At 36.1% G+C, this 27,221-nt stretch overlaps 1 protein-coding gene across 1 annotated transcript; it reads left to right on the top strand.

Annotated features, from left to right (window-relative positions):
* Window positions 1–248: 248 nt before the first annotated feature.
* Window positions 249–2,737, top strand: SLITRK1 (SLIT and NTRK like family member 1). Its single transcript, XM_055542769.1, has one exon. It carries the CDS (start codon window positions 255–257, stop codon window positions 2,343–2,345), a length of 2,091 nt encoding a protein of 696 aa, XP_055398744.1. The 5' UTR covers window positions 249–254; the 3' UTR covers window positions 2,346–2,737.
* The last annotated feature ends 24,484 nt before the right edge of the window (window positions 2,738–27,221 follow it).

Genomic DNA, 27,221 nt, shown 5'->3' with positions numbered 1-27,221 from the left:
TTTTTTTCTTTTTGCTTGCCTTGCACTACTGTGCCTGGATAGTTTGTAGATATAATTATTGACTGGCGCCTGGGTTGTTGCAGTGCGGGGGGGTTAGGGAGGAAAGAATCCACCCCCACCCCCCCAAACCCTTTTCTTCTCCTTCTCTGGGTTCGGACATTGGAGCACTAAATGAACTTGAATTGTGTCTGTGGCGAGCAGGATGGTCGCTGTTACTTTGTGATGAGATCGGGGATGAATTGCTCGCTTTAAAAATGCTGCTTTGGATTCTGTTGCTGGAGACGTCTCTTTGTTTTGCCGCTGGAAACGTTACAGGGGACGTTTGCAAAGAGAAGATCTGCTCCTGCAATGAGATAGAAGGGGACCTACACGTAGACTGTGAAAAAAAGGGCTTCACAAGTCTGCAGCGTTTCACCGCCCCGACTTCCCAGTTTTACCATCTATTTCTGCATGGCAATTCCCTCACTCGACTTTTCCCTAATGAGTTCGCTAACTTTTATAATGCGGTTAGTTTGCACATGGAAAACAATGGCTTGCATGAAATCGTTCCTGGGGCTTTTCTGGGACTGCAGCTGGTGAAAAGGCTGCACATCAACAACAACAAAATCAAGTCTTTTCGAAAGCAGACTTTTCTGGGGCTGGACGATCTGGAATACCTCCAGGCTGATTTTAATTTATTACGGGATATAGACCCGGGGGCCTTCCAGGACTTGAACAAGCTGGAGGTACTCATTTTAAATGACAATCTCATCAGCACCCTACCTGCCAACGTGTTCCAGTATGTGCCCATCACCCACCTGGATCTCCGGGGAAACAGGCTGAAAACACTGCCCTACGAAGAGGTCTTGGAGCAAATCCCTGGCATTGCTGAGATCCTGCTAGAGGATAACCCATGGGACTGCACCTGTGATCTGCTCTCCCTGAAAGAATGGCTGGAAAACATTCCCAAAAATGCCCTGATCGGCCGAGTGGTCTGTGAAGCCCCCACCAGACTGCAGGGCAAAGACCTCAATGAAACCACTGAACAGGACTTGTGTCCTTTGAAACACAGAGTGGATTCTAGTCTCCCGGCTCCCCCTGCCCAAGAAGAGACCTTTCCCCCTGGCCCCCTGCCAACTCCCTTCAAGACAAATGGGCAAGAAGATCATGCTACCCCAGGGTCGGCTCCAAACGGAGGTACAAAGATCCCAGGCAACTGGCAGATCAAAATCAGACCCACGGCAGCGATAGGGACTGGCAGCGCCAGAAACAAACCCCCAGCCAACGGCTTGCCCTGCCCTGGGGGCTGCAGCTGCGACCACATCCCGGGGTCGGGTTTAAAGATGAACTGCAACAACCGGAACGTGAGCAGCTTGGCTGATTTGAAGCCCAAGCTCTCCAACGTACAGGAGCTCTTCCTGCGAGATAACAAGATCCACAGCATCCGAAAATCGCACTTTGTGGATTACAAGAACCTCATTCTGTTGGATCTGGGCAACAACAACATCGCCACCGTAGAGAACAACACTTTTAAGAACCTTTTAGACCTCAGGTGGCTGTATATGGACAGCAACTACCTGGACACGCTGTCCCGGGAGAAATTCGCTGGGCTGCAAAACCTCGAGTACCTGAATGTGGAGTACAACGCGATCCAGCTCATCCTTCCCGGCACCTTCAACGCCATGCCCAAACTAAGGATTCTCATTCTCAACAACAACTTGCTGAGGTCCCTACCCGTGGACGTGTTTGCTGGGGTCTCGCTGTCTAAACTCAGCCTGCACAACAATTACTTCATGTACCTTCCAGTGGCCGGGGTGCTGGACCAGTTAACCTCCATCATCCAGATAGACCTGCACGGAAACCCCTGGGAGTGCTCCTGTACCATTGTGCCTTTCAAGCAATGGGCCGAACGCCTGGGTTCCGAAGTGCTGATGAGCGACCTCAAGTGTGAGACGCCGGTGAACTTCTTTAGGAAGGATTTCATGCTCCTCTCCAATGACGAGATCTGCCCCCAGCTGTACGCGAGAATCTCGCCCACGTTAACTTCGCACAGTAAAAACAGCACTGGGTTGGCGGAGACCGGGACGCACTCCAACTCCTACTTAGACACCAGCAGGGTGTCCATCTCCGTGTTGGTCCCAGGACTGCTGCTGGTGTTTGTCACCTCCGCCTTCACTGTGGTGGGCATGCTCGTGTTTATCCTGAGGAATCGAAAGCGGTCCAAGAGAAGGGACGCCAACTCCTCGGCGTCCGAGATTAATTCCCTACAGACAGTCTGTGACTCTTCCTACTGGCACAATGGGCCTTACAACGCAGATGGGGCCCACAGAGTGTACGACTGTGGCTCCCACTCGCTCTCAGACTAAGACACCCAGCCTGGGTAAAGCAGAGGCGAGAGGAGGAGGGGAAGGATGGAGATGCCCCTCCACGGCCTCACTCTGCCAGCATCCCCGGGGGTGGGGTAGGTCGGAGGAGCCCACACCCAAGTCCAGCGCGCCCCGAGGCTTGATGGACAAAAGTAAATAAATAACTATGGACTCGCTCGACGCAGAGGGTCTGACCCCTTTAGTACCCTTCGGGAAACAAAGAGCAGACTGTGGTGAGCGGCAGAGCGCTGCCAAATCGCTCTTTGCTGCAGCCCCTTTTGACAAAGCCCAGCAGGAGCCCTGCTCAGAGCTGAGACGGTGCCCCTCCCCGCGGGGGAGGGGCTGGAGGGGATCGCGGTCCTATACATATATACATATACCTACATCTATATAGAGAGATAGATTATCTATTTTTCCCCCTGTGGATTAGCCCCGTGAGGAGGTGGGGGCGCGATGGCTCCCTGTTGGCTACGGAGGGATGGGCGGTTGCACGAAGGCATGAATGTATTGTAAATAAGTAACTTTGACTTCTGACAAAAAGTGCTGCATGGCTCGCATGGAATCCACGCGCTCCAGGGACGCTGCCCTCCCAGCGACTGGGGACCCCGTCACGTTCACAGCACCCACCCTCTTACCTGATAAGTCCCATCATATCAAACTTTCTATAAACAAAAATACAGCATAATCAGAAAGTGCCATTTCGCCATTATTTGTGATCGGTAGGCAGTTCAGAGCGTTACGTTTACTGTGAACAACAACAACAACAAATGTAAAGGTTTTATTTAGGATATTTGCATGGCTAGTCATCAGTCCATTTTATGAGTTAAAAATGTATTTTGTTGAACAAAGTTTTTATGGGTTGTTTTGGGTTTTCTTTTATTTTGATGGTGATTTTTCTTTTGGAGGGGGAATATTTTTCTATACATATCCAATAATGCCTTCCATCTGAATGTAAAATAAGTACCCATGATTTCTATTATAGTATCAGTGTAATTATTAAAAAAAAAAAGATTTTGAGGCAGTTAAGCATGACCAATTAATGTCACTCTAGTGCTTAGGCTGCGATCTTACGGTAGCAATTCTGTGCTGGTGTAAATCTTACTTATAAAGTAGGAAAAAAGAACCGAGGAAGCACGTGGAACTTACTAATTCTATTCGAGGATTTTATAATGGCATATTTTTTCAGTATTAAAGTGAAAATGTTTTCAACTCTGGGTCCTTACATTTTTCCAGCTTCGTATTTGCAACATGGTAAATTGGATTTGCGGTGGAAGGGATGCGGGAGGGGGATGGTTGGGGGTGGACCCCTTTAAGAGCTACATTAAGGCTCTCTCTTTAATCCTCTCAGCTTTTTGCCCTTTAGTAGCTCCCCTCCCCCTCCATCCCAGACGGGACTTTTCCAGCTTTCCCCTGTGGTTAAGGTCTTTCCCCGACACGCCCCCTCCCCCTCCTCCCCCCCCCCCCCCCCCATCCTTATGCGGCAGTGAATCCCTTTATTAATACTGGAAATCCTTGGCTGCTGCTGCTGCTGCACACACTGCAGATATGTTAAGGATGTTAGTAGAGATTTGATTTAATTGACTGTCTAGATAGGTCTCATTAAACAGTGGAGGTTTCATTGGTCAGCACTCTTTGATGAAAGACAGCCCTAATGACTGGCATTTGAGATGCTGCTGGCATTTTGAATTCAACATCTGCTGAAAACGGTAAAACTAATTAGTGCCCACCCACCCTGCCCGCCCCAGCAACTGCATATTGAAATTTGTTAAAGCACTCATCTTTATGGAAATCAATCATTATCCTAAAGAAGTGTTTCTCTGCTATCATTCGGATTTCTGGTTGTGGCCCAGTAATTAACAAGAAAAGCATTGAACTGTTTGAATTTTATGAGCCAATGTAACTCTGGCCCCAATCATATTCCTCCGGGATTTCTAAGCAGTCTATTTTATCAGCAGTTAGGGGACAAAACAGCAAATAAAACCACAGTGTTGATGGGGTCTGCATTCCACCACATATCCACCTTTGAGAAGTATGTTAAAAGACTGCAGACCACAGACAGATTAAAAAAAAAAAAAACAACCCACAATTGTAAGATTGTAAATCAACCAATGAAAGCCCCCAGAGCAGTTGTAAGATTTGCCTTCTAGAACTCATATTCTAAAGAGAAGAAATTTCCCAGAACAGTGATGTTCTAGAGTATGTATTATTTATTTTAATGCTTTTAAAATAAAATCTTTATTATAAACCATGACTATTCCTAAGGCCATTCATCATTTTCTCTCTTGATTCTTTTGTTTGTGGAATGCATTTCATAGTAGTGTGACTGTAACCTACTATTCTTTGACAAATATTATGGGTTGTTATTTATTTAATAATTTTTCATGTCAAGATCTTAATTCTTTTATGGAAAGACAACTGGATTCCTGGTAGGCAATAAACAGATTTACTCTTGATGAAAAAGTTGGGAAAGAGAATGAGTTATATATTTCAAGGATTCTATGACCTTAAAAAGGAAAAGAAAAGATGGCAGATGTTCTATGTTTTTAGTGGAAAGTGACCCTTGAAAGACACCTAGTGAGGCATGATGGTAATTTTTAAACTGATACATTAGTTTAAGTCAGGAAAATAGAACTTCTGGTAGAAGGTGTGCCTTGGGACCTGAGCTTTCCTTCATACTAATTAAAACAAAATTAAAATATAGAAGGCAAAATTTAAAGTATTTTTTAAATATTAGCTTCAGTGGTTTTTGAGTGCTCATTGTATACCAGACATGCACTAAGTGGTTTACAGAATTGTTTAATGTACCCCTCACAAGCACAGAATAATAAGATGTTGCTATTTTCATTACACCAATGAGAAAATTGAGGTTTAAGGACAGTAGGCAATAACTCAAATCTCATAAATAGTGGGGCTGTGTTTAAACCCAATTATCTTCATACACCAAAAACTCACTCTGTGTATGGAGTAGTCATATGCATTTACTTGTTAACTTCTTAAAGAATGTTATCCTTTTTATAAATACAATATAAAAATTAAGGACCCTGGGTGTGTCTTCTTAATTCAGTGCGAATTGTTGGCCCTTTATATTTTCAGTATGTCTTGCAACAGAAAGTATTGTCCTACATTTGAAGGAGATAACTTTAGTGTGTTCTCCAAGACTGTGTAAGAAGACTTAACATATAAGAAAAAAGATGAATGTGCTTTATGAATTCATGAATTATATAAATTCAAGTCAAATGTAAGTTATCAATATATTGATACTAAAATATTGCTGCTGCTGCTGCTGCTAAGTCACCTCAGTCGTGTCTGACTCTGTGTGACCCCATAGACATCAGCCTACCAGGCTCCCCTCTCCCTGGGATTCCCCAGGCAAGAACACTGGAGTGGGTTGCCATTTCCTTCTCCAATGCATGAAAGTGAAAAGTGAAAGTGAAGTCACTCAGTCGTGTCGGACTCTGTGCGACCCCATAGACTGCGGCTCACCAGGTTCCCCCTTCCGTGGGATTTTCCAGGCAAGAATACTGGAGTGGGGTGCCATTGCCTTCTCCAGGGCCATCAAATATTATAATAAATAACAATATGTTAAAAATCTATGTAGAAAAGATATTCATGATTTTATAGAAAAGAACTTTTATTATTTATTTAGACCATGTTTTATTTAGTTTGATAAAGTATCTCTGTCACAATCATATAAACTAAAATATAGTAAATATACTTTTTAGTTTGCAGGGTATCTAATACCATATAATTTTCATTTAGAAGTACTTAGCTTCTTGTCTTCATTTTAACATAAAATGCTCATATAACTGTAGTTACCATGTGCTTTAGATAGGATATCTTGTTTCCAGTTAAATCATCCCATAATTCATCAAAGTAAAAGAGATTTTAGTTGGGCCAGATGGAAAAGGAGGAAAGAAGATATCTTGTTCAGTTCCACTGCTTTAAAGAAAGTAGTACCTTCTGTGGCTGCTGGTGTAACTAAGAATATCCTAGAATTTAAGTTGTTGCCATAGAAATTTATTGTTTAACCTTTCTTACATGTTTACCGAGTAGGAAGTTAGAATAGCTGATCTAATATTGTATAACAGGATTGTTTTTCTTATCTTTGTTTATATTAAATGTAATTAAAATTGTCAGGCATTTTAATACATGTCAAAAGTGTATTGGAAATTTCAAGGACAGTTTGTTAATTTGGCTTTTTCCAGGGTTGCAGATAGATATAATTGGCATGTACAGAGAGATGGATGAATTTGCAAGTTTAAATAGGGAAGTGTGTGTTTTTAATGTGTTGGTAGAATGTTACATAGAATGGTTTCTAATTTAACTCTTCTGCTAGCTAAATTTTCAATATTAGGTTTTTTTATTTGTATGCTTATTTGACCAAAAAATGGAAATATAAAATGTGCAAAAATTCAGTTTTAGCACATGTTCATTTTTGGTTCATTTTCTTATTTCAATCTATTCTAAATGCAACATAGTATTTAAATTTTAAAAGATGAGCTGTGTATGATATCAACAGGTATGGTAAATGCATACTCAGAATTACTAAGATATATGAGTTGTTTAAATTTGGCCCAGAACCATAAAAAAAGAAGGCTACATTAAATAAATTTCATTTAATCTCCTGGCATTGTCTTACAGCTCTAAAGTCACCAAAAATATGATTATAAAAAGTGATATACAAGACATGCAGGACTTTCTTGGTGTTGAGAGTGTTTCAAAGAAATGCCACTAAATGATTTTCTGAAAGCACATGTCACAAACAGAGCCATCCTGAAACCTGATCAATATTGACTCTGGTCTGGCCTATCAAAATTTGATTGAGTTTCAGAAAAAATTAAATAGTTAAGATAATAACAGATGAAGTGTTTAAGAATTGTAGCTTTATAATGAAATGGATAATTGAAGGAATCATCTTCATTTTTAAAGCCCAGGATCACCATTTGTCCTCAATTGATTGGCAATGTCCAGTTTATTGGTTTAGACTTCAAATATCTAAATAATCACTATTCTCATTCCATTTGTTTGCTAAATATAAACTATATTAATACTTCAAAAATAATTATTTTTCTATTTAAAAGCTTACAGAGTAATTATCTAATAATTGAAAGAATTTTGAATGAGTTGTATGAAAAACATTGTAGAAGCTCTCTTATGGCAGTTCTAACCTCAAGGAGTTCACAACCTACAAAGATGAGATACATACATCATTCTAATTGTATAATAGTACATCATCAATAATTTTTAAATGATGTGATGCCACTAGAAAATTTTGTTTTTACCTTTTAAGTAATATAGGATTTTGGCCATTTGGATGATTACAGTTGTCACATAAGTTTTGGAGAAGGCAGTGGCACCCCACTCCAGTCCTCTTGCCTGGAAAATCCCATGGATGGAGGAGCCTGGTAGGCTGCAGTCCATGGGGTCGCAAAGAGTTGGACACGACTGAGCGACTTCACTTTCAGTTTTCACTTTCATGCATTGGAGAAGGAAATGGCAACCCACTCCAGTGTTCTTGCCTAGAGAATCCCAGGGACGGGGGAGCCTGGTGGGCTGCGGTCTTTGGGGTCGCACAGAGTTGGACATGACTGAAGCGACTTAGCAGCAGCAGCACCATAAGTTTTACCTCTTGTTCAAAGAGCTGAAAATCTTAAAACAGTGTTTTAAAATGAAGGAGATACTTGCATTACTTTGCTAGGTTTATTTTCATTTATTCTTTTGTAAAATGGGAATAATGTTTGCTATTTTGTAAGTTAACTAAGACTTTTCTAACTCATCCTTGTAAGAAAAAACCATCAAACAAGTTTTTATTTTAGCAAATGAATGACAGATGATATTCAATGTTAGTTACTTGAGAAATCAAATATAAATTTAGAAATTTGAGTAAAATATTTTATAGTATCATAAGAGTTACAGAATAGCTGTTTCTGGGTATTTGATTTGCATCATTTACAGTATACATAATATAGATAACAAAGGCTTTAATATATTACATATACTTGAAAATTTTTATGGTAAAGCTAATGTTGCCCTAGCCATTTCTTATTTAGTAAAACCCAACCTTCAGTTATCTAGTAATGTGTTCCAGGTGGGTAAGTCCAAGGTTTAACAAGCAGAAAGCAATAGGCAAGTTGTGCATTTACTAACTTCTATGCATTATTCTCTTTGCCTCTAGCTCCATTTCTTTTCTTGACAGAAGAATACAGGAAGGAAGCATGTTCAGCTGCAGCATATCAATAAAAAAAATCAATATATAGTGAAAAATGAGAAGTGCCTGAAATGTAGATAGTCAATCAACAGTGCAGAGAAACAAATTTCTCCGCTTCCTAGGAGAGGGGGATGAGTGGAAAGGGTGACTGTTACCATAACAATAATGACTCTTACCAGATTCTGTGATATTTATTGTAAAATTTTCTTTTTTTAATCATATCTTTTTACTATTTCCAAACTGCATATGATACAAAAATTTAGCTCACTATTATGATAGTAATCTGATTTGAATAGTATGTGTAAATAAGTAGAACTTTTGGCCACTTCTCCATAAGGTCACAAGAGTTGGACACAGCTTAGTGACTAACCCAACCAACATAAAATAATAAGATTACAACATAGCAAGTGAATTTGAAATAATGGCATTGCCTATACATTATTGTAAAATTCATGTGCTTAGTCCAAGCATTTTTATTTATTAAAATAATCATTTTATATGCTTTAAGTAATCCTATATGACTAAATTACTACTGTATCTAAAATATTTTGTTGTATGATATGTGCAATGATATCAAATAATAATTATTTGCTAATTTAGATGGTTTCTGCAGCTAACCTGATAAAGTGGCAAATCCAGTTAACTTTGCTAATTGGATACATTTAACACCAGTTTGAATGGCTATATGTTTGCATATGGCTTTGTCATCACTGAGTTGGAAATTTATGTTATGAACTTTACAAGGTTCCTCAATAATGGATCTAAATTGGCTTAACTCATTATCAGATGAATCTAAAGGGAATGAAATTACTAAAGCAAAGAGTTTAATTCTATTAATCCCTCTGCTTCCTGAATAACTAAATGTGCTCTGATGTCTCAATACATGCTTTAATGAGGGAACTTAGCTTTATTATTATTATTCTTCTTAGTGGGGATCAGAAAACGTTACATTTTAAATTTTTCAGCTAAACTTTGGACAGGATTTGTTTTTTTTTCACCAGAATGATCAGCATCCCAACAATCAGGTCTCATGTTACAGATGGTATTTGGTGTAATTAGACATTAAGAAATGGCAAGCAGAGTATTCTAGGAGAGTATTACACCCTTATGGTATAATATTATCAGGAATAAGATGAAGTCAAGAAACTAACAGCTGCAAACAGTAATAATCCCAGAAAAAATGAATTACATGGAACATCATGTTACTAATATAACTTTAAATTTATAATACCAAATTAAGAAGAAAGTCAAATCAGAGCCCTTTTTAAAAGTATTTGCATAAGCATGCCATCACTTATAGCCAGCCAGAAGCTATTCATGCCACAAGCTTTGTATAATATAGTACCTTTTTTTCAGCATCCCCACATAGCTAGCTAACTTGGTGTCTATTAAATTTCTGTTCCTGAAAGCCCAATTTATACACTTGATTAGTAATCAAATTCATAATTGGAAACAGAATGAGTTTCTTTTGTAAGTGCATGGTTTTTAATTCATAATATCTTAAACTAGTATGACATTTTTTAAGAAGAGATACTTTAGTCCAAAATATTGAGAAAAATTTTATTACTATAGCCTTTATAGTAATGCATTCGTAGATACTGGTACAATTGCTGAAAAGTAATAACTCAGTTTTTTTAAGAAGAGATACTTCAGTCCAAAATATTGAGAAAAATTTTATTAATATAGCTTTTATAGTAATGCATTCATAGATATTGGTACAATTGCTGAAAAGTAATAGCTCAGTTTTTTTTTTTGTTTTTTTTTTTTAATTTTGATCATTCACTTGTATACTTTATCTGGGAATCACAACTATCAACTTAACAAGCCAGATTCTCTTAACTCTTACAAGACAGGACAGTACCACATTTGTTCAGATGCCTTAACCAGGAAATAGTAATATGGTGCTTTTGAATCTCTCAGTTATTTCTGTTCTCAATTCTTTTTTTTTTAATTTGTTTATTTATTTATTTTTTGGAGGGTAATTACTTTACAATATTGTATTGGTTTTGCCATACATTGACAATAGCTCAGTTTTCAAAGTACAGCTGCTAGTGGTAGCTGTATGTACCATGTAGCGCCAGACATTTCAAGGAGGCAAAACTGCATTGGTGTCAGGGAGATACATCTTAATTATGCCTAATTCAGAAAATTGAAACATAAAGGAAGAAAAACAACTGAAGATGATAGAAATTTTACCTTGGTGTTCATTGATCTCCTATGCGTGCTAGGCACTTAACTACACAGAAAAGACTAGAATTCTGCTTATCTGAATTTACATTCCAGAGCAGATTACAGAAAACCAAAGATAATGGTAAACCATTGACTAATGAAGAGTTATGAATTAAATACAATGAGGGAGAGACTGACTTCTTTTCTTAACGGAGGTCATGGAAGTTCTCTCTGAGGACATGATGCATGAACTAAGGTGGAAAATATTAACAGAGGATCATTTGAAGGCTGGATAAAGAGAGATCTGGGCAAATAAATCAAGTACAAAATATCCTGATTTATCAGTGTTCATGAGATATCTGAGGCCCAGAAAGAAGGCCAGATTGACTGCCATCTGAACATAGGCAGATATGAAGTTGGAAAAACAGAAAGCAGAGAATGCCTTATGAACCACAGCAAGGAGTTTAAATTTTATTTCAAGTATAACATAGATTTAAGTAGGCAAGTAATATGATCCAAGTAGTTTATATAGCCATTTTGGCTTGTTTTGTTGTTCATTGTTGTTATTCAGTTGCTAAATTGTGCGTGACTTGTTGCGAAACCATTGCCTGCAGCACTCCAGGCTTGCCTGTCCTTCACTATCTCCCAGAGTTTGCTCAAATTCATGTCTATTGAGTTGGTGTTGCCATCCAACCATCTCATCCTCTGACTTGCTTAGTGAGAGTGAATTACCAGAGGGAAAGTAGAAGTCACCAAGCTGCTGTTGCAGAGCTTGGGAAAGCCACGATGGTGTCTTGGACAGTTGTGGTAGTGGTAGAAAGAAGTGGTGACTTGTGTGGTATAGTTTCATCTCCAGCAGAACGTTGTATCAGAGCAGATGTGAGACTGCCAAGGAAAATAATATGAGAGTTACAAGGGTATGTGTGTGTGTTTTCTTTATCAACTAACTTGATGGTGGCAACTTTTATTGAGAAGGGAGGGCTAGAGGAAGCAGCTGTAGGTTTTAGAGTTCGAATTTGAACATGGTAAGAGTGAGATTCCTGTTTACAGATTCTGAGTAGACTGCTGGACATAGAAATATGGAGGTCAGGGAGAGTTTAAGGAGAAGAAAAAGTCTTGGAATTCATCATTCATCTTTTATCGGTGGCTCCATTTTATAGAATTAAAAACTAAACCTATGGTTGTATTTAACTGGTGCACTCTACCTTCACAGCAGACTTGCTGAAAATTGAATGTAAACTTGGTTCTAGACATAACTAATGTAGAAAAGTTACAAAACATGTATGATATCTCTCATGTCTGTACATTTCTCCTCAAACCAAAAGACCCTATATAAAACCTAGCAAAATATTAATTTATGAAAATCAATTGAAAATGGAAAAAAATGGCTCAGACAAGGCTAAACAGCCTATAGTAAAAAGGGATAGTGTAAACTTTTAATTGAAATGCTTAAGCTGCTGCTTTAATAAGCATATTTCTGAGTGAGAAGGAAGCAAGCAATTTTATCCATTACCAGAGACAAAAGACTAAACTTTTTTTTTTTTTTTTCCCCCAAGAGGATAAATTTCTGGCAAAGGAAGATTAACTTTAATAATCAATCATAAAACAAGACAGGATCAGGCTCTTCTTATTTGATAGTTAGTCAAATGTTGGACTCTGTTTTGAAGACTTTATTTTACTTTGGCTTTCAACTCTGGTTTGGTCTGGTTAGCTGTTCAAAACCCTATGCCCCATTTGGTATTTAGTCCAACTTTTGAGTAGATAACACAGTAAAAAATATTTAATGTTTTCCTCATAGAACAGTTTCAGCACACCATCACTAACTGTCTCTAATCCCTGACAATTTAAGTGTAATTGAACTTAATCTTCTGAGTAAAGTGTGATTACTTTTCATTTTATTTTAGTCCTGCTGAAATTCAAATATTCATTTTAGAGCTTGTACAAGGATACTTTTCCCACAAGGCTCTAAGTGCTTACTTCTTTCTGTTTGGTTGGGATGCCATGACATAAATACTCAGCTTATTTTTAAAAAGAAAGTTAAAAGCTGGTTGAGAGCTCTGTTTGGTTTCTCACAAGACAGCCTCACAGTGCTACAGAGTTTGAAGTCTTGGGATCTTATGGGGCCCGTGGCAAGGAACTTAGTCAGAAAGCCTTGATTCTAGATTATGTTCTCCTCTAACTAGCTTTGTGATGCTAGGCAAATCTCTTAAGTACCGTAAGTTCCAATTTTCATACCTAAAATGAGGCTGTGGACTACAATCAAGGGGTCAGAAAAAATTTTTCTGTAATGGGCCAGATTTAATAAGTGTTTTATGCTCTATGGGCTAAGATGCAAAATCTAGGTTATTTAGGAGATACTAAGTCCATATGTAAATTAATTAGATGTGTATCAAGCAAGAGAGAAAATAAATTTCCAAAAATTTATGTTGAAAGAGTTCAAAACTTTATTCAATGAGGTTTAAATCTTATATAATTTTTACATGTCACAAAATATTGTCCTTTAGTTTTTTTCAACCATTTAAAAATGCAACAACAATTCTTAGCTCACAGGTGGCATAAAAACAGGCAGCAGAACTGATCTGGCCTGTGGGTTTGCCATTCCCAGGACTAGATTAAATTCCTCTAGTAAAGCTCAAATAGAAGCTTTATTACAGATTCATTGAAATATACAAAAATATTTTGCATTATACATATTATATAAAATTTTCCAAATTATATGGGATATGTATCTAAGATTTTTTTCTTTCAATATATGGATATTTTATATTATGCCAGGGAATTTTATCATAATATAATTTTAAATATGTACAAAATAGGCCAGGGGTAAAATAATGATTGAAGAGGTCTAACAATAAATTAGTCATGTTTGATAAGAATTATTGGAGTAATTTACAGCCTCATGTCTAGAATCAGACTGTATCAATTCTAATCCTAGCTCTGGCTAGCTGTGTGAACTTAACCAAGTTATTAACCTTATAGCTCCTTGATTCTCTCATTTGTAAAATGCAAACAACAATGATAGCATCTACTTCATAGTAATGTTATTAGTATTAAATGTATCAGAGCACTTAAAATGCCTATACGAGGTTACTCCATTATGAACTTTCAGGAGGCTTTTAGCCATTAAGAGTGATTCTCTATTGCATAAATATTTTTACATAATCCTCAAAATATTTATATCTGGTAGGTCATTTTTTTAAAATCACTACTTTCCAAATAAAGAATCTGAAGATTAAAAAGCACTTTATCTAGGAGTACCTTGCTCAGAGGTAGAGTCAAAACGCAAAGCCAGATCAGAGGGACTTTAAAACTGATGCATTTTAGCTGCACAACTGGGTACTCGATGGGAGATTATCAGTATTTATCTTCCCCAACTTTCTGTGACATATTTTGACATCAATTTTGTTGTTTTTCCAGGGATTACAGATATATAATGTTATCTTGTTATGTTTCCCCATTCCATTTTTATGTTGAAGTAAGCACATACTTTTTTTAAAAAATTTTAACACAATTAAATTTACCCCCATCTCCTAGCTTGTTCTACTATTGTATAGTAACTGATACTCTAAAATTTAATTTCTGTTCCCTTTGTGCTTCCACTTCATAAACTTCGTTTAGATCTCTACATTGTGGCCATTTTTGACTAAGCCACAGAAAGAAAAGAAAAGAAAAACCCTCAAGCTAAATAGTACTAAAGTGACATGGTGGCTTAACACAATATGTGTGTTTTTGTTTTTGTTTTTTTTTTTTTTGGCAAAAGGTGGGGTATTTAAAAAATCTAAGAGCAGCATGATAACAAATAAATGCATTTTTAATGCTAGCATTTCAATAGTAATATTTGGCAGGAAGACTTAATTCATCACCTTTATGTGTAAATATGATATGCTATGGAGCCAACTGACTTTTTTGTTAATAAAGAAATCTGAAAGATTGCTTCTCTATCATTTAAGAAAATGAGAATGGAGAATTTTGCCATTTTGCTGCTTCCGAGGTGTCCAATAGAACTGGGAAGGGAATTCAGATTGGTGCTATTATAAAACAAATTCTCCACCACAATCAGTTATAGAACTGAACAGCTATTACATTTGGCTTTGAAGATTCTTTATTAGTTTGTATACCAAAGACCACAGTTCCTTTTGTTTGTCATCATACCTATCTATGAACACATCTATAATATAGTGTTATTGCTGTTGTGAGGTTGCTAATAATCCACACTGTCATTTGGGAAGGCAATTCATTTTTCCTTCCAGTGCCAAAAGTGAAGCCAGCTAAGATGTCAGAATACATTTGCTTAGGAAAGGAAACATGCTTTCCTCCCAGGGACTACTTCCAGTATAATCTGTGGTAACTCTCCTATTTATAGAACCATGTGCAATATTCCCAACATCTAATAAATATAAAAAACTACAGCCTCCAAAAATGATTTCTTGATTTTTAAAATTTGGAGAAATGCCACATTAAATAACCTAAGTCCTAGTCCTTACTACAGGACTTCACTGATTTCAAGAAAGGTTCTGAGTCCCCGTGAGAAATATGTGATATGCAATATTTCCCACACTTATTGACTTCAGAAGCCACTACCCTCTTGTCAGTCACAACACCCCTTGTTTGTTTTTCCAAAACACTTATTTGGAGGGCAGAAGAGATAATTACTTGACATAACTTAATTTGGGAGGGGAAAAACAGAACAAAATAAGCTTAGGTCTTATAGAAAGCCAAACTCATAGTGTAGTGATCTAAAATAATAGTCTTAGAGCCAATTCTTTCTGAAAGAAAGTAGCAATTCAGAGAACTAATAATAATAAAAGAAAAAGAGAAGCCATTGCATTTATTTCCTATGGCTTTCAGGCATCTCTGAGTCTAATTGTGTGCCATTTACCATGAAGAGCTTGGCCTTTCTTCAATTTTGCCATCTGTTGAAACACAGGATAGATCACTACTTTATGACCTAGTGGTTCAAAATAGCTTGTGTCTCAATAAATATAGAACACTCAAAGGAACAAAATTTCTCTGTTACTATGGCTCTGAACGATGAATCCATTTAGCCCCAGTTTCATGGAAATAAGATTAATTGTTCACAGTAGAATTTATTTTAAAACAGTGTACCCTTCAAAAGTTACTCCAATCCCACTTGTCTTTAGTGACTTGTCATTTTCATATATGGAATACCCAAGCCTAACAAATAAAATTAATAATAGATTGATGGCCTATGCTGATTAGTATGCAGTTCCTTAAATTTGTAATTGGGTGACTTTCTAACTGAAGTTTATAAGCAAGTGTATTTCCTCTAATTTGGTGTGTTAAAATACTGATTGATTTTCCATCTGAACTTATCAGTTAGGACCATACTTAATGAAACAAAAGGTCAATTTGTTTTAATTTGAGCTCCTTTGTTAATTCAGTAGGCAAATTCCACTTGACGAAAAAGTCACCTCCCACCTTCTATTAAAATAATCGATACCTATGTTCACTGTGATAAACAGATATTATTGAACATTTGAAAATCTTCACTCTTTAGATTTTAGACATTGCGAGTTCTTCCTGAGTAAGGCTCATGTGTTCTGTAGGTTTTATCCTCCTTGCTTATTTGAAGAATGATATATAATTGTAATGTGATGTTACTTGATTGAATGAATACTTATAAAAACACACAGCTTTATACTTTAAATATAGTTGCAAAATGGCAAGACAAAATTATTATTTTCATCATTTTTTCAGGACCCATACTCTTTCCAAATCAATGTTATAAAAATAGCAAAGCATGATACTAGTAAACAAATATTTCCATTCCTAAGTCTATTATAAAAGTGATTATCTTTCAAAGAGGGTATAGGGATTTATCTTTTTGATAAACTAATCATAATATATTCAATTTATGAAGTTAGATATGTATTTATATGAAATTAGATTTACCTAAAAAGCAAACAAGTCTTAGTGCTGTATCTCAGAAAAGAAATATGACAAAAAAAATTTTTTTTTAGAAAAACCTAATGGAGTCTTTCAGGAAAAATTATCCCTGCCTTGTGCATGTGCACATATACACATACACCCACATACACACACACACACACTCATGGTTTAAGAATGAAGGTAATAATAGACCATAACCTCTGGGTCACCGATTCAGAAAGGATGGAATGGGAGAGCATAACACTGAAAATCAGTCTAGACTGAAAAACAGGGAAATACTATAACTTTTTTTTTTTCTAATTTACAACTCTAGTAGAATAACTAGAATGAAAATGATGTATTTGCCTAGTTTATTGAATAAGTAAAGCAGAGCTTTGTTATAGATTTACTAAAGTCACTTGTTACTTTTAGAATTAGTTTAAATGTTTTGCTCATGAGAAATTTGCCAAATGGGTAACACACAGTCCTGAAATAAGGATCAATATTTAATAAGACTTGAGTTTCCTAGGTGATTTTGAAATTTAATCATTCTTTAAAAATATTTATAAAGGGTTGTTTGTTTCTATTAAGTTCAAGCATATCTTGTCCCAAATTGCTTTAAGCCAAAGAGAATGTTATATGACATTGATTTTTTCTTCATAATATTTTACAATTCTTATAATCTTTTTGTCTTATAAAAGCAATAGTCATTCATTAAGCAACAATTACTTTTCATCTTTTTAAGAAGTTAAAAATTTTATTGTTAAAAAAGCCTTCATTTCATTCATTTTTTTAGGAAATTTTAAGGACATTTCCTGTCTTGGTAATTAACCAGCTTGGTAACTTTGAAATTCACTTCCTAATTTTGGGGTTAAAAAAAACAAACATTTATACCTCTAAAGATTAGGAAAGAAACACCTATATTATAAACTTTAATAACACTATACTGAAATTTTAAGTTCCTATGGATTCTACGAGGGATCCTGCTGTATTTGTTTTTATTAGGGGTTTTACAACATTTGATGGATTCACTGCAGCAACTAAAATTAATTTGTGGTGTATTTTTTATAATCACTGTACGGAAGTTTTTGAACAGAAAAAAGTAAATTCTGTGATTCTTAGTTTTCTTAAAAATTCAGGCAGATGCATGATACGCATATATACTTTTTTTTGGTTAAATTATTTAATTCATGTTTAGAAACATCAAAAATTTATTGCTTTACTGAAAGAGAGCTCCCACCTGATCCATGAATGTTTGGGGGAAAAATGAAAAAGAATTCAAGTTTAAGGGAGAAATACACCATACTAGTTGCTCCTGACTGCTCTGCACAAGAGGTGAAGAAATAATCCAAAGTGTGCTATAGGGATAAAAGGAGTTGAGAGTAACCAAATATTTGCCCTCCATTGTCTTTTCTTTATGTTGTAAACACAGCTTGCATCTTTCCACTCCTTTGATGAAATGTAGTTAACACCATTTGAGATAAAATTAAATGTCATTTTGACTCTGGCTGTGTATCATGAGGCCTGCTGCAGAGATAATTTCTCATTTTCCATATGTATGTAATGGGGGCATAGCAAAAATGGCAGGAAAACCTAGTCATCTGGGCCTTTTGAATTAAGGAATTCTTGAGACTCTTATCCTACTGATTATGAAGAAAGAAATGAACCTGTGTTTTGTAGATGCAAAGAGACATTTTGTAAACTGGGCTGTTTGATTCTATGTGACTGTAGATGATTAGGAATCACACTATTTCAGCAGCCTAGTATTATATCTTAACTACTTTACCATTAGAGTTTTTCTGCATTAACAAAAGTGCAACTCATGGACAAAGGTTATTTGTTCCTTGGATTTAATGCAGGTAGTAAAATGTATGTTTGAGCTGTGCTTCACTTATATTTAGGATAATTTTGTTTTGGATTATAGTTTTGAGTAATGAATTTTCTTGAAGAATATATCATTTTTGCTTTTGCATTTATCTATTATTTGTAATTAACCTGAGCCTTAGAAGATTTTTTCCAAATATGAGTCTACATATTGCACTGAGTAATTTTACAATTAATTATAATTCTTCTTTTAAGTCAAAGCTAAAATTAAACTCTATAAATTTGTGTGGACAGGTAAACGGGTTCAATATGTCTATCCTTCATCTCATCTTGAAAACCAGCCCATAAAATGAAAAAAAATACTGTTTAAGGAGACACAGTGCCAAATTGAAGATACTTATTATGGCACTCTAAAAATGTGCCCGGGGTTAAAATTTATCACCCTGAGACATTAGTCAGGAAACCTGCACAGTTAATGGGAACCCTCAGTTTGACTAATTGTTGGCATTAAGAAGGAAATTTCAAGGTCTATTAAGAAAGAAAATGAAAACCCAAGTGCGTATGTGGTTTTGGGCATACAGTGGAGTCTGGCAAGGACATGAAGAAAAAGTGATGAATAAAAATTATAGGAAAAGTTACAAAGAAGGTCTATGAAAGTCAAGTGCTGTAAGAGGAACAGGAAATAGCCAGTGAAGATCCAGATAGCAGCTTGAGCTAGATTTTTTCTCTGAATGGCATTATATATAATAACTGTGGGTGTTTGTCACTTAAGTTGGTCATCGAGGAACAAATATGACTGGTAGATTTTTAAAAATTAGATGCATATCAAGCACAGAAAAACTGAGCATCTTCCACCTGAGCAGAAAATATTTTTAATAAAATCTACTTAATTGTTTTATTTCATTAAAGGTATTTCTGTACCTTAAAGGTATTATAAGTGCTTATTTAGATATAATTTTAAAATATTCTATAATATTCACAAACATTTGGGTTAAAAACTGAAACAAACATTTCTCTATGTGATTTTAGTAAATTAGATTAATGAAAAGAATGTCTAGAGTGAAGTGTCTGAAATTAGGAATGTAAAAATAGCCATTTCCCTTTTATTAGTTAATTAAAATTTTTGTCAGTTCAGAACATGTTTCATTACTAAGTTGAAAACTTACTAGTTTTACATTTGATATCCCCAAACAAAACATACATGTTATTTTTTAATATAGCATGTATGGTCAGCCAATAGAATTATTGTGTGGCCAATATGTATTAGGGTGCTGTACTAACATTCATGGATATTAAGAGATGTTTGGTTCCAATTATCGGAGAAGGCAGTGGCAACCCACTCCAGTACTCTTGCCTGGAAAATCCCATGGGTGGAGGAGCCTGGTAGGCTGCAGTCCACGGGGTTGCAAAGAATCAGACATGACTGAGCGACTTCACTTTCATGCGTTGGAGAAGGAAATGGCAACCCACTCCAGTGTTCTTGCCTGGAGAATCCCAGGGACGGGGGAGCCTGGTGGGCTGCCGTCCATGGGGTCGCACAGAGTTGGACTCAACTGAAGTGACTTAGCAGTAGCAGCAGCAGCAGTTCCAATTATAAGTAAATACATACTGCTAAGTTGCTTCAGTCGTGTCCAACTTACAGCTTTATCTACTTGATCTGTGTTTTATTAAATTGGCCTCATGACCTGCAAGAATCTCTGCTTTTCCTGAGTGCAGACACAAGACACTTGTGTTAACAAGCATTTATTGAGTAAAAGGCAGCCTGCTAGGTGTCGGGTACAATACGATAAATAAGACAGCCCACACTCTCAAGGAGCTCATGTTTTAAAGACATTTCCTGTCAAAATGTGGGTGAAAACCACCAGATGTGCCTCTTTCAAGTTCAGATTCTTAGGCACTGTCTTAAACTTACTGATTCATAATCTTTCTGGTAACCCTTGGTTCAAAAGTAACACCCTACATATTTTAAGTCTTTTGATTTAAAATATTGTTGAGTAGTAGATTCCTTAGCAGAAATTTATTTTTAAAACAATGTAGTAATAGATACACTTAGGAAATTGCAAGAGGGAAGAGGAACCTGCAACCAATCTAAAGGGGTAGAAAGACCTCTTGTAAGAAGGAACATCTCAGGTTGACCATTACAGGAGGCACCCAGAGTATGTGTGCTGTTTGGAATAGGGAGAATTATTGGATCTTTCTAGGCAGCAGCTAATTCATAAACCAAGGTAGTAAAGTTAGAAAGAGATTGGTGTCAATAGGGAAATGCAAGGAGTTTGTTTAGGAGGAGAAAGAAGTACACACACAAAAAAGGGTTATCAAAATAATTAGGCACCAAGTCATCAGGAACCTTAAATGTTAGTTTAAGAAAATTTGATTTTATCCTGTCTTAGTTTTGATGTTGTTGTTTGGTCCCTTAAGTCATGTCTGATTCTTTGTGACCCCATGGACTGCAGCACGCCAGGCTGCTTTGTCCTCCACTACCTCCTGGAGTTTGCTCAAATTCATGTCCATCGAATCGGTGATACTATCTAACCATCTCATCCTCTGCCAGCCTTTGCCTTCAATCTTTCCCAACATCAGAGTCTTTGCCAATGAGTCACCTCTTCATGTTGGATGACCAAAGTATTGGAGCTTCAGCAACAGTCATTCCAATGAATATTCAGTGTTAATTTCCTTTGGAATTGACATTCCAAGGCAAATAACATGAACTATTAAAAAATCCAGTCTAGAGAGGGAGATACTGAAAAAAAATTTTAAATGAAGCCTGTTCTGTTCTAGTCAATTGTTGCCATGGGGAGGCATGGCAGAGAACTGCCAGATTCTCCAGTCTTTCAAAAATAGCCAGAAATCTGGTGTATTCATTAGAATTAGGTTCAGCTGCTAATAACAGGATATCTTAAAATAAGAATGAAATTATTTATTGCTCACAGATAGGTCTGGGAAAATTCAGTCCTAGGTTGGAATGTCAGCTCTGTTCTACCAAAACTATACGGAACCAGATTCCATCTTAGTCACTCCCCCACCATTCCTGGGCTGTGACCCTTCTTCTTCTGGTTCTGCATGTGCGGGCAGCAGAGGAAATGGCCAATTTAATGGGAAGAGAACAAAATCATTTAGAAAGTTACTGGAAACTGCCATAGGATTCTACTCCATGTCTACATGCAAGGAAATGGATATGGAATGGATTTTTTTTTTTTTTTATTCTGAGTTACCATGGTAACTTCTTATTATTATGGAGAAAATCTATTTATCACTGTGTTTGATCAATACTAATAGTACTGGAAAACAAAAATATCTGAGTTGTGCATGACCTCTAAGCTCCCAGTTTGTTTATGAGAATCTTTGGTTTATGGGATTCTTTGGATACTATCAAGTAGCATAATGAGCTGTTCTTGCAAAAGGCTGTCATAATAGTACTGAATACTGGCAAAAAAAAAAAAAAAGGTTATTCAAGAGCTCATCAAAGAGATGTAAGGTCAGGATCATCATGAATGTAAATAGGTGAGAATTGAAGAAACTTTGAATGTTTGAACGTAGTTTGAATATAGTTCAGCAGATGTGCTATAGGTAGTGTCCACATAATTTTTTAATTAACAGGATGCTAAGTTCAGTGAAAGGATTTCTTGGGGAGGAAAATAAATGCCAGTGTGTTGATGAATGAATCTGGAGGTGTCAAGGTGGATACAAGTGATTATTATTAAATATTAAAATTTTGTTAAAATCCAGTTAAAAGGTATTGGGAGCATCCAGGGGTTAAAACAAGATCAAGGGAAAATTATTTGTTTAGAATGGGATGCATATGAGCATACCGATTGGATTAGAAAAAGAGACAATATAGAGACTTTTCAAGGTATCTATGTTGGATGATGTCTAAATTGGATAAAATGACTAATTGACCAGGGTTTGAGGACGAAGGTGTTTAAGGCATCAGGTCATAGATTCTTTATTAAAGGATGAGAAAATATGGCAATGTGGCTTCACATAAGCCTAATTTTGAGGATAAGAAATTATGAAAGACTATTCCTCACCAATACAGTGTTATTAATTAGGTGAACAAAAGTGGAAAGTGCATATGGAAAGAATTCACAGATCAGAGGCTCCAGCTGGGTTAGGAAATACTGATTTTGTAATACTGCCATTTAGCAGAGGAATGCCTCTGTGTGAGTGTGTGCGTGTGTTTTCATCCATGCTTAGGTAATTGAATAAAAAGACACACATGCTACTGACCCAAATATGTATTTGCTGGACATATTCTGTGGAAGCATAATGATGCAAATACTTTAAATGAACTCCATAGAAAATTATTCAATGGGGAAACAACTAAGTCCAAATTAGATAGAAAAAGACGAATAGTTCTAATAGACAGGAGCAATTTGAAAGGATGAGGACAATGACAGTCTCTGAGAATTTGAAGAGCGGATTTGGCAGAAATAAGTTTTGGGAAGAAATGAAGTCTATGGTCAAAATGAAGGATGCTAAGACTAAGATTTTGGAGTTGGAATACACCCTGGTAACAGAAGTGACTGGCTGAATTGAAACAAAGGCCAAAGTCTTAGGTATTATATTCTCCAAGAATTTTAAAAGCTATTAGTTTTTGTCGGGGACATATCATTACTTTATAGAAACATTATGCATATTACAAAGAACAGGTTCAGATTTTGACACACAGGTCTAGGAGTTAAAATGAATCTTCTGTTTTTGTCAATTATTTGATTTCTTACTATCAAAGGATCATCTAACTTTCCTCTGTTTTAAATACTATAATGGTAAAATGGAAATAACAAAGATAATTTACCTTCTATAGTAAGTAGTGAAAAAATTGTTTGTTTGTTTTAACAGGAATCAGCTGTGGCATTTCATAGAGACCATTGTAACCAGAAAGATAAATTGTTTCATTGCAGTTTACTGAATAAACTGCCTTCTGCAGTCACTCTCTTCCATGGCTAGTATGCAGACACCCAAGGAGTAGTTGTAGATGTTCCCATTGATTTCACTTAGAGGTCTCAGTGATCTTTCTAAAGTTCCTTATGCACTGGAGAACATTTAATCTGGAGAACATTTAATTACAAATAGGACATCACCATAGTCCCTCACGGAGAAGGCAATGGCACCCCACTCCAGTACTCTTGCCTGGAAAATCCCATGGACGGAGGGGCCTGGTGGGCTGCAGTCCATGGGGTCGTGAAGAGTCGGACACGACTGAGTGACTTCATTTTCACTTTTCACTTTCATGCCTTGGAGAAGGAAATGGCAACCCACTCCAGTGTTCTTGCCTGGAGAATCCCAGGGACGGGGGAGCCTCGTGGGCTGCCTCGATGGGGTTGCACAGAGTCGGACACGACTGAAGCGACTTAGCAGCAGCAGCATAGTCCCTCAACCATAGTTGAACAAAGTGGGAAACACAAGATTTCTTCATTTTTAAGGAAGAAGTTCTTCGAACAGTAAAAGAAAATAAGTAAACTGCCAGTGTTTCTCAAAATAGTTCTCAAGAGACTTAGTGTGTAGTGTGTTGCTTGTACATGTAAACACCTGTGTTCACTTCAAGACAAAGACAAATTTTTTACACTTCCAAGAGAAATGAATATCATAAAAGCAGAATTCATTACCATACGTAAAATATATGACCAATGCAAGTTCCAAGCATGAAGCAGGGCACGGAGAGCCAGTGCTCTGGGACAACCCAGAGGGATAGGGTGGGGAGGGATGTGGGAGGGGGTTTCAGGATGGGAGGGACACATGTATACCTGTGGCAATTCATGTTGATGTATGGCCAAATCCATCACAGTATTGTAAAATAATTACCATTAAAATGAAAACAATTTAATTGAAACATTAAAAATTAATTATTTTTAAATAATTTAAATATTTTTTAAAAAATAAATTATTTTTTAAAAAAGCAGAATTCAGGAATCTCCCTAAATGAAATGATGTGAATGGAAGTAAAGTTCTTATCATTAAAGGAGTAATAAAAATTTCTCATTTAATAACCAGCAGTAGGGATTTATTTCTGTCATGAGTTAGTTTTGATGAAGGTCTAAAAGACTAAAGATAGGATTCATGTTAGGGATTTTAAGTCATGAGGTGAGTTAAAAAGAAAAACAAATACCACCACTAAGAAGGCCATGATTAGAAGATATTTTGGAGCCAATCATACACAGGAATAATAGTCATAATTTTATAGCCAAATGTTTTGTAAACATCTCAATGAGCAGACTATGTACAACTATACCTTTTACAGACTTTTAGATTTTTCTAAGAAAATATTTTGAACTATAAAAAATATAACAAGAAAAGTTTGTTTTCAGGTTTCTCCTCAATAACAATTATTTGTCTTAAGTAAATTGGGTTTTTCTTTGAGTTGCTCAGCATTTTGTGCTATGGGTTGTGCTTTGTGGCCCAAAATTTATACCAAGTGGAAATTTGCCTAATAATCATTCTATTGTTTTGCAGGATTCCATTATAATCATAGATTTGGACGATACCTTAGATCAGTTTAAGCCATTTTCCGCATCTTTAAATTTTTAAAAGAGACTGTTTGTAAACCAGCCAAAACATTTGATTCATTCCTGTCTTCCAGTTTGAAATTCTTATTCAAACCTCTTTCTCTGAAATATAGTTGAGAAAGTAATAGCTGTAGAAGAAAAAATGAGAGAGAATGTTTACTCTTTGTTTTCCAAATTGTTATGTACATTAAGGCAATTCATTGGTTTAACTAAAAATATTTTAGTTATGAATATTTTATTTTAGAATAAAACATTTTAAAACATTTTAAATATTTTAAAATATTTTAGAATATGAATTTCATGTGTGGCTAATAAGGTTGTGATAGGACATTTTGATAGAAGAAAAATAGAAGACTTCAGTTATGTTTAGTTGGCATTGAAACTGTAAGGTGTAGGGAGGCACAATTACTCCTCTCATTGGCAGGTGGGAAAAAGGGTAGGTGTCTGGATTTGGGTGAATAGGGTTGCCCTGGCAGATGGTCATGATTTACACTGCTTTTATTCCTATGGTTTACAGACAGTATTCTCACCCTCTGTTTCATATTCTGCTAAACACAGGAGTCAGTGTTTGTGGTTTATAACTAGAGAAAATGCATTCTCATTATGTGGCTGGTAAAAAGGTGAGGGGTAAAGAAAATCCCAATCTTCCTGAAGTGACAAAAATGTGTGTCTGAAGTATTACAATTCCTATTTGATTTTTGTGATAATTGTTTAATTGACAGACTTCAAATGGGTCAATTATGTTAAGGTATTTTTTGGCAGCAGGGAAAACATTAATAATAAGATGCAAAGAATTATAAATATTGATCAGTGACTGTAGGATTACTAGTACAGACTTGAACATATGGTTGTTGTTTTGCTATTTTAGTCACTAAGTGGCTTCCGACTCTTTATGACCCTGTGGATTGTAGACCGCCAGGCCCCCCTGTCCTTGGGATTTCCCAGGCAAGAACACTGGAGTGGGTTGCCATTTTCTCCTCCAGGGGATCTTTCCAACCCAAGGATCAAACCAGCATCTCCTGCATTGGCAGGCAGATTTTTTACCACTTAGCCACCAGAGAAGCAAGACTTGGACTTAGGTCATATTAAAATCTTTTACGGAGATCTGTGAGTTGGACCTAAATTACAACCATTTATAAACTTAATTGATTCTTTGCAAAAATGTACCCTGTGTACTAAATAATGTGAATTTACAATCTTGAAACAGTGTCTAAGTTAAGTGGTTTTATTCATTTATTTATTTAATAGAAACTTTTGAGAATGAGAAGTAACATCATGACAATTTTAACATTGTGATAACTACATGACAATTTTATTTTCTCTATCATTGATAGCATATAATTTTTATCATCAAGTAAACTTAATAGATTGAATCTAGCAACAAAAGTTTTATATAATTTATAAATATATTTTTCTCAGGTAAACCTATTAACTTTTTTTTTAATCTGTAATGGGGCTGGAAGTTTTTTCTTATTGGAGAATGTAGAGATGGTGGTATTGTGACTTCTGTTTAAGTGATATTAAATGGAATGTTTTTGGTGTTTCATTCATTCATCAAGTATTACTGACAGTCTAAGATGTGACTAGTACGGAATACGTTTGTGTGTACATTATAAATGGAATTATCTGCTTGGAAATATAAGATAATCAGCATAATCTCTGATTCAAAGCTAACAGAATGGGAAAGGATAAACAATGTCTTTGACAGTGGATAAGAAAAGGCTCCAAGACCTGGGGAAACAGTTAAGCAGTAATCAGTTTCCAGTTGTCTTGAAGAATTACTTTGGGTCCAACATGCTACATTTTCCTTTATTTGATGGAGAATAACGTATTTCAAGCTCCCTTGATGTTTCCCAGGAAATATACCTTTTAAAACAATGCAAATATTTATATATTTCAGGGATAAGTATGTTATTTGCAAAAATAGCAGATGTATGAATATCTTGAGATGTTTGTGAGTCCAGATTTTACTCTGAAGACAGCAAGGTAGCTTTCCCTACAAGCCTTCCCAAGTAAAATGAGACCAAAGTCACATATTTGTTCCAAGTTAGCAAGCTATTTTGTGGACAGGAAGGTATAGCATTGTTGCTTAAGGATGCTCTTCCTGAATGAATGTTAACAAAGTTTCCTTCTTTAAACACCAATATGTGTCTCTTCCTGTTTCTCCACAGTCTTTCACACAACAGGGAAATTGATTCACACAAATCAGCAGTAATTAGCTTTACCCATGGTTTTTCTCATCATAGGTTATTTTCCAGTGTTCTAGAATAAAGTTGTATTTGT

The sequence above is a fragment of the Bubalus kerabau genome, chromosome 12, assembly GCF_029407905.1.
Source record: "Bubalus kerabau isolate K-KA32 ecotype Philippines breed swamp buffalo chromosome 12, PCC_UOA_SB_1v2, whole genome shotgun sequence".
Taxonomy (NCBI): Eukaryota; Metazoa; Chordata; class Mammalia; order Artiodactyla; family Bovidae; genus Bubalus; species Bubalus kerabau.
The sequence above is the reverse complement of the archived record's forward strand: the minus strand, read 5'-3'. Positions and strand labels throughout refer to the sequence as shown.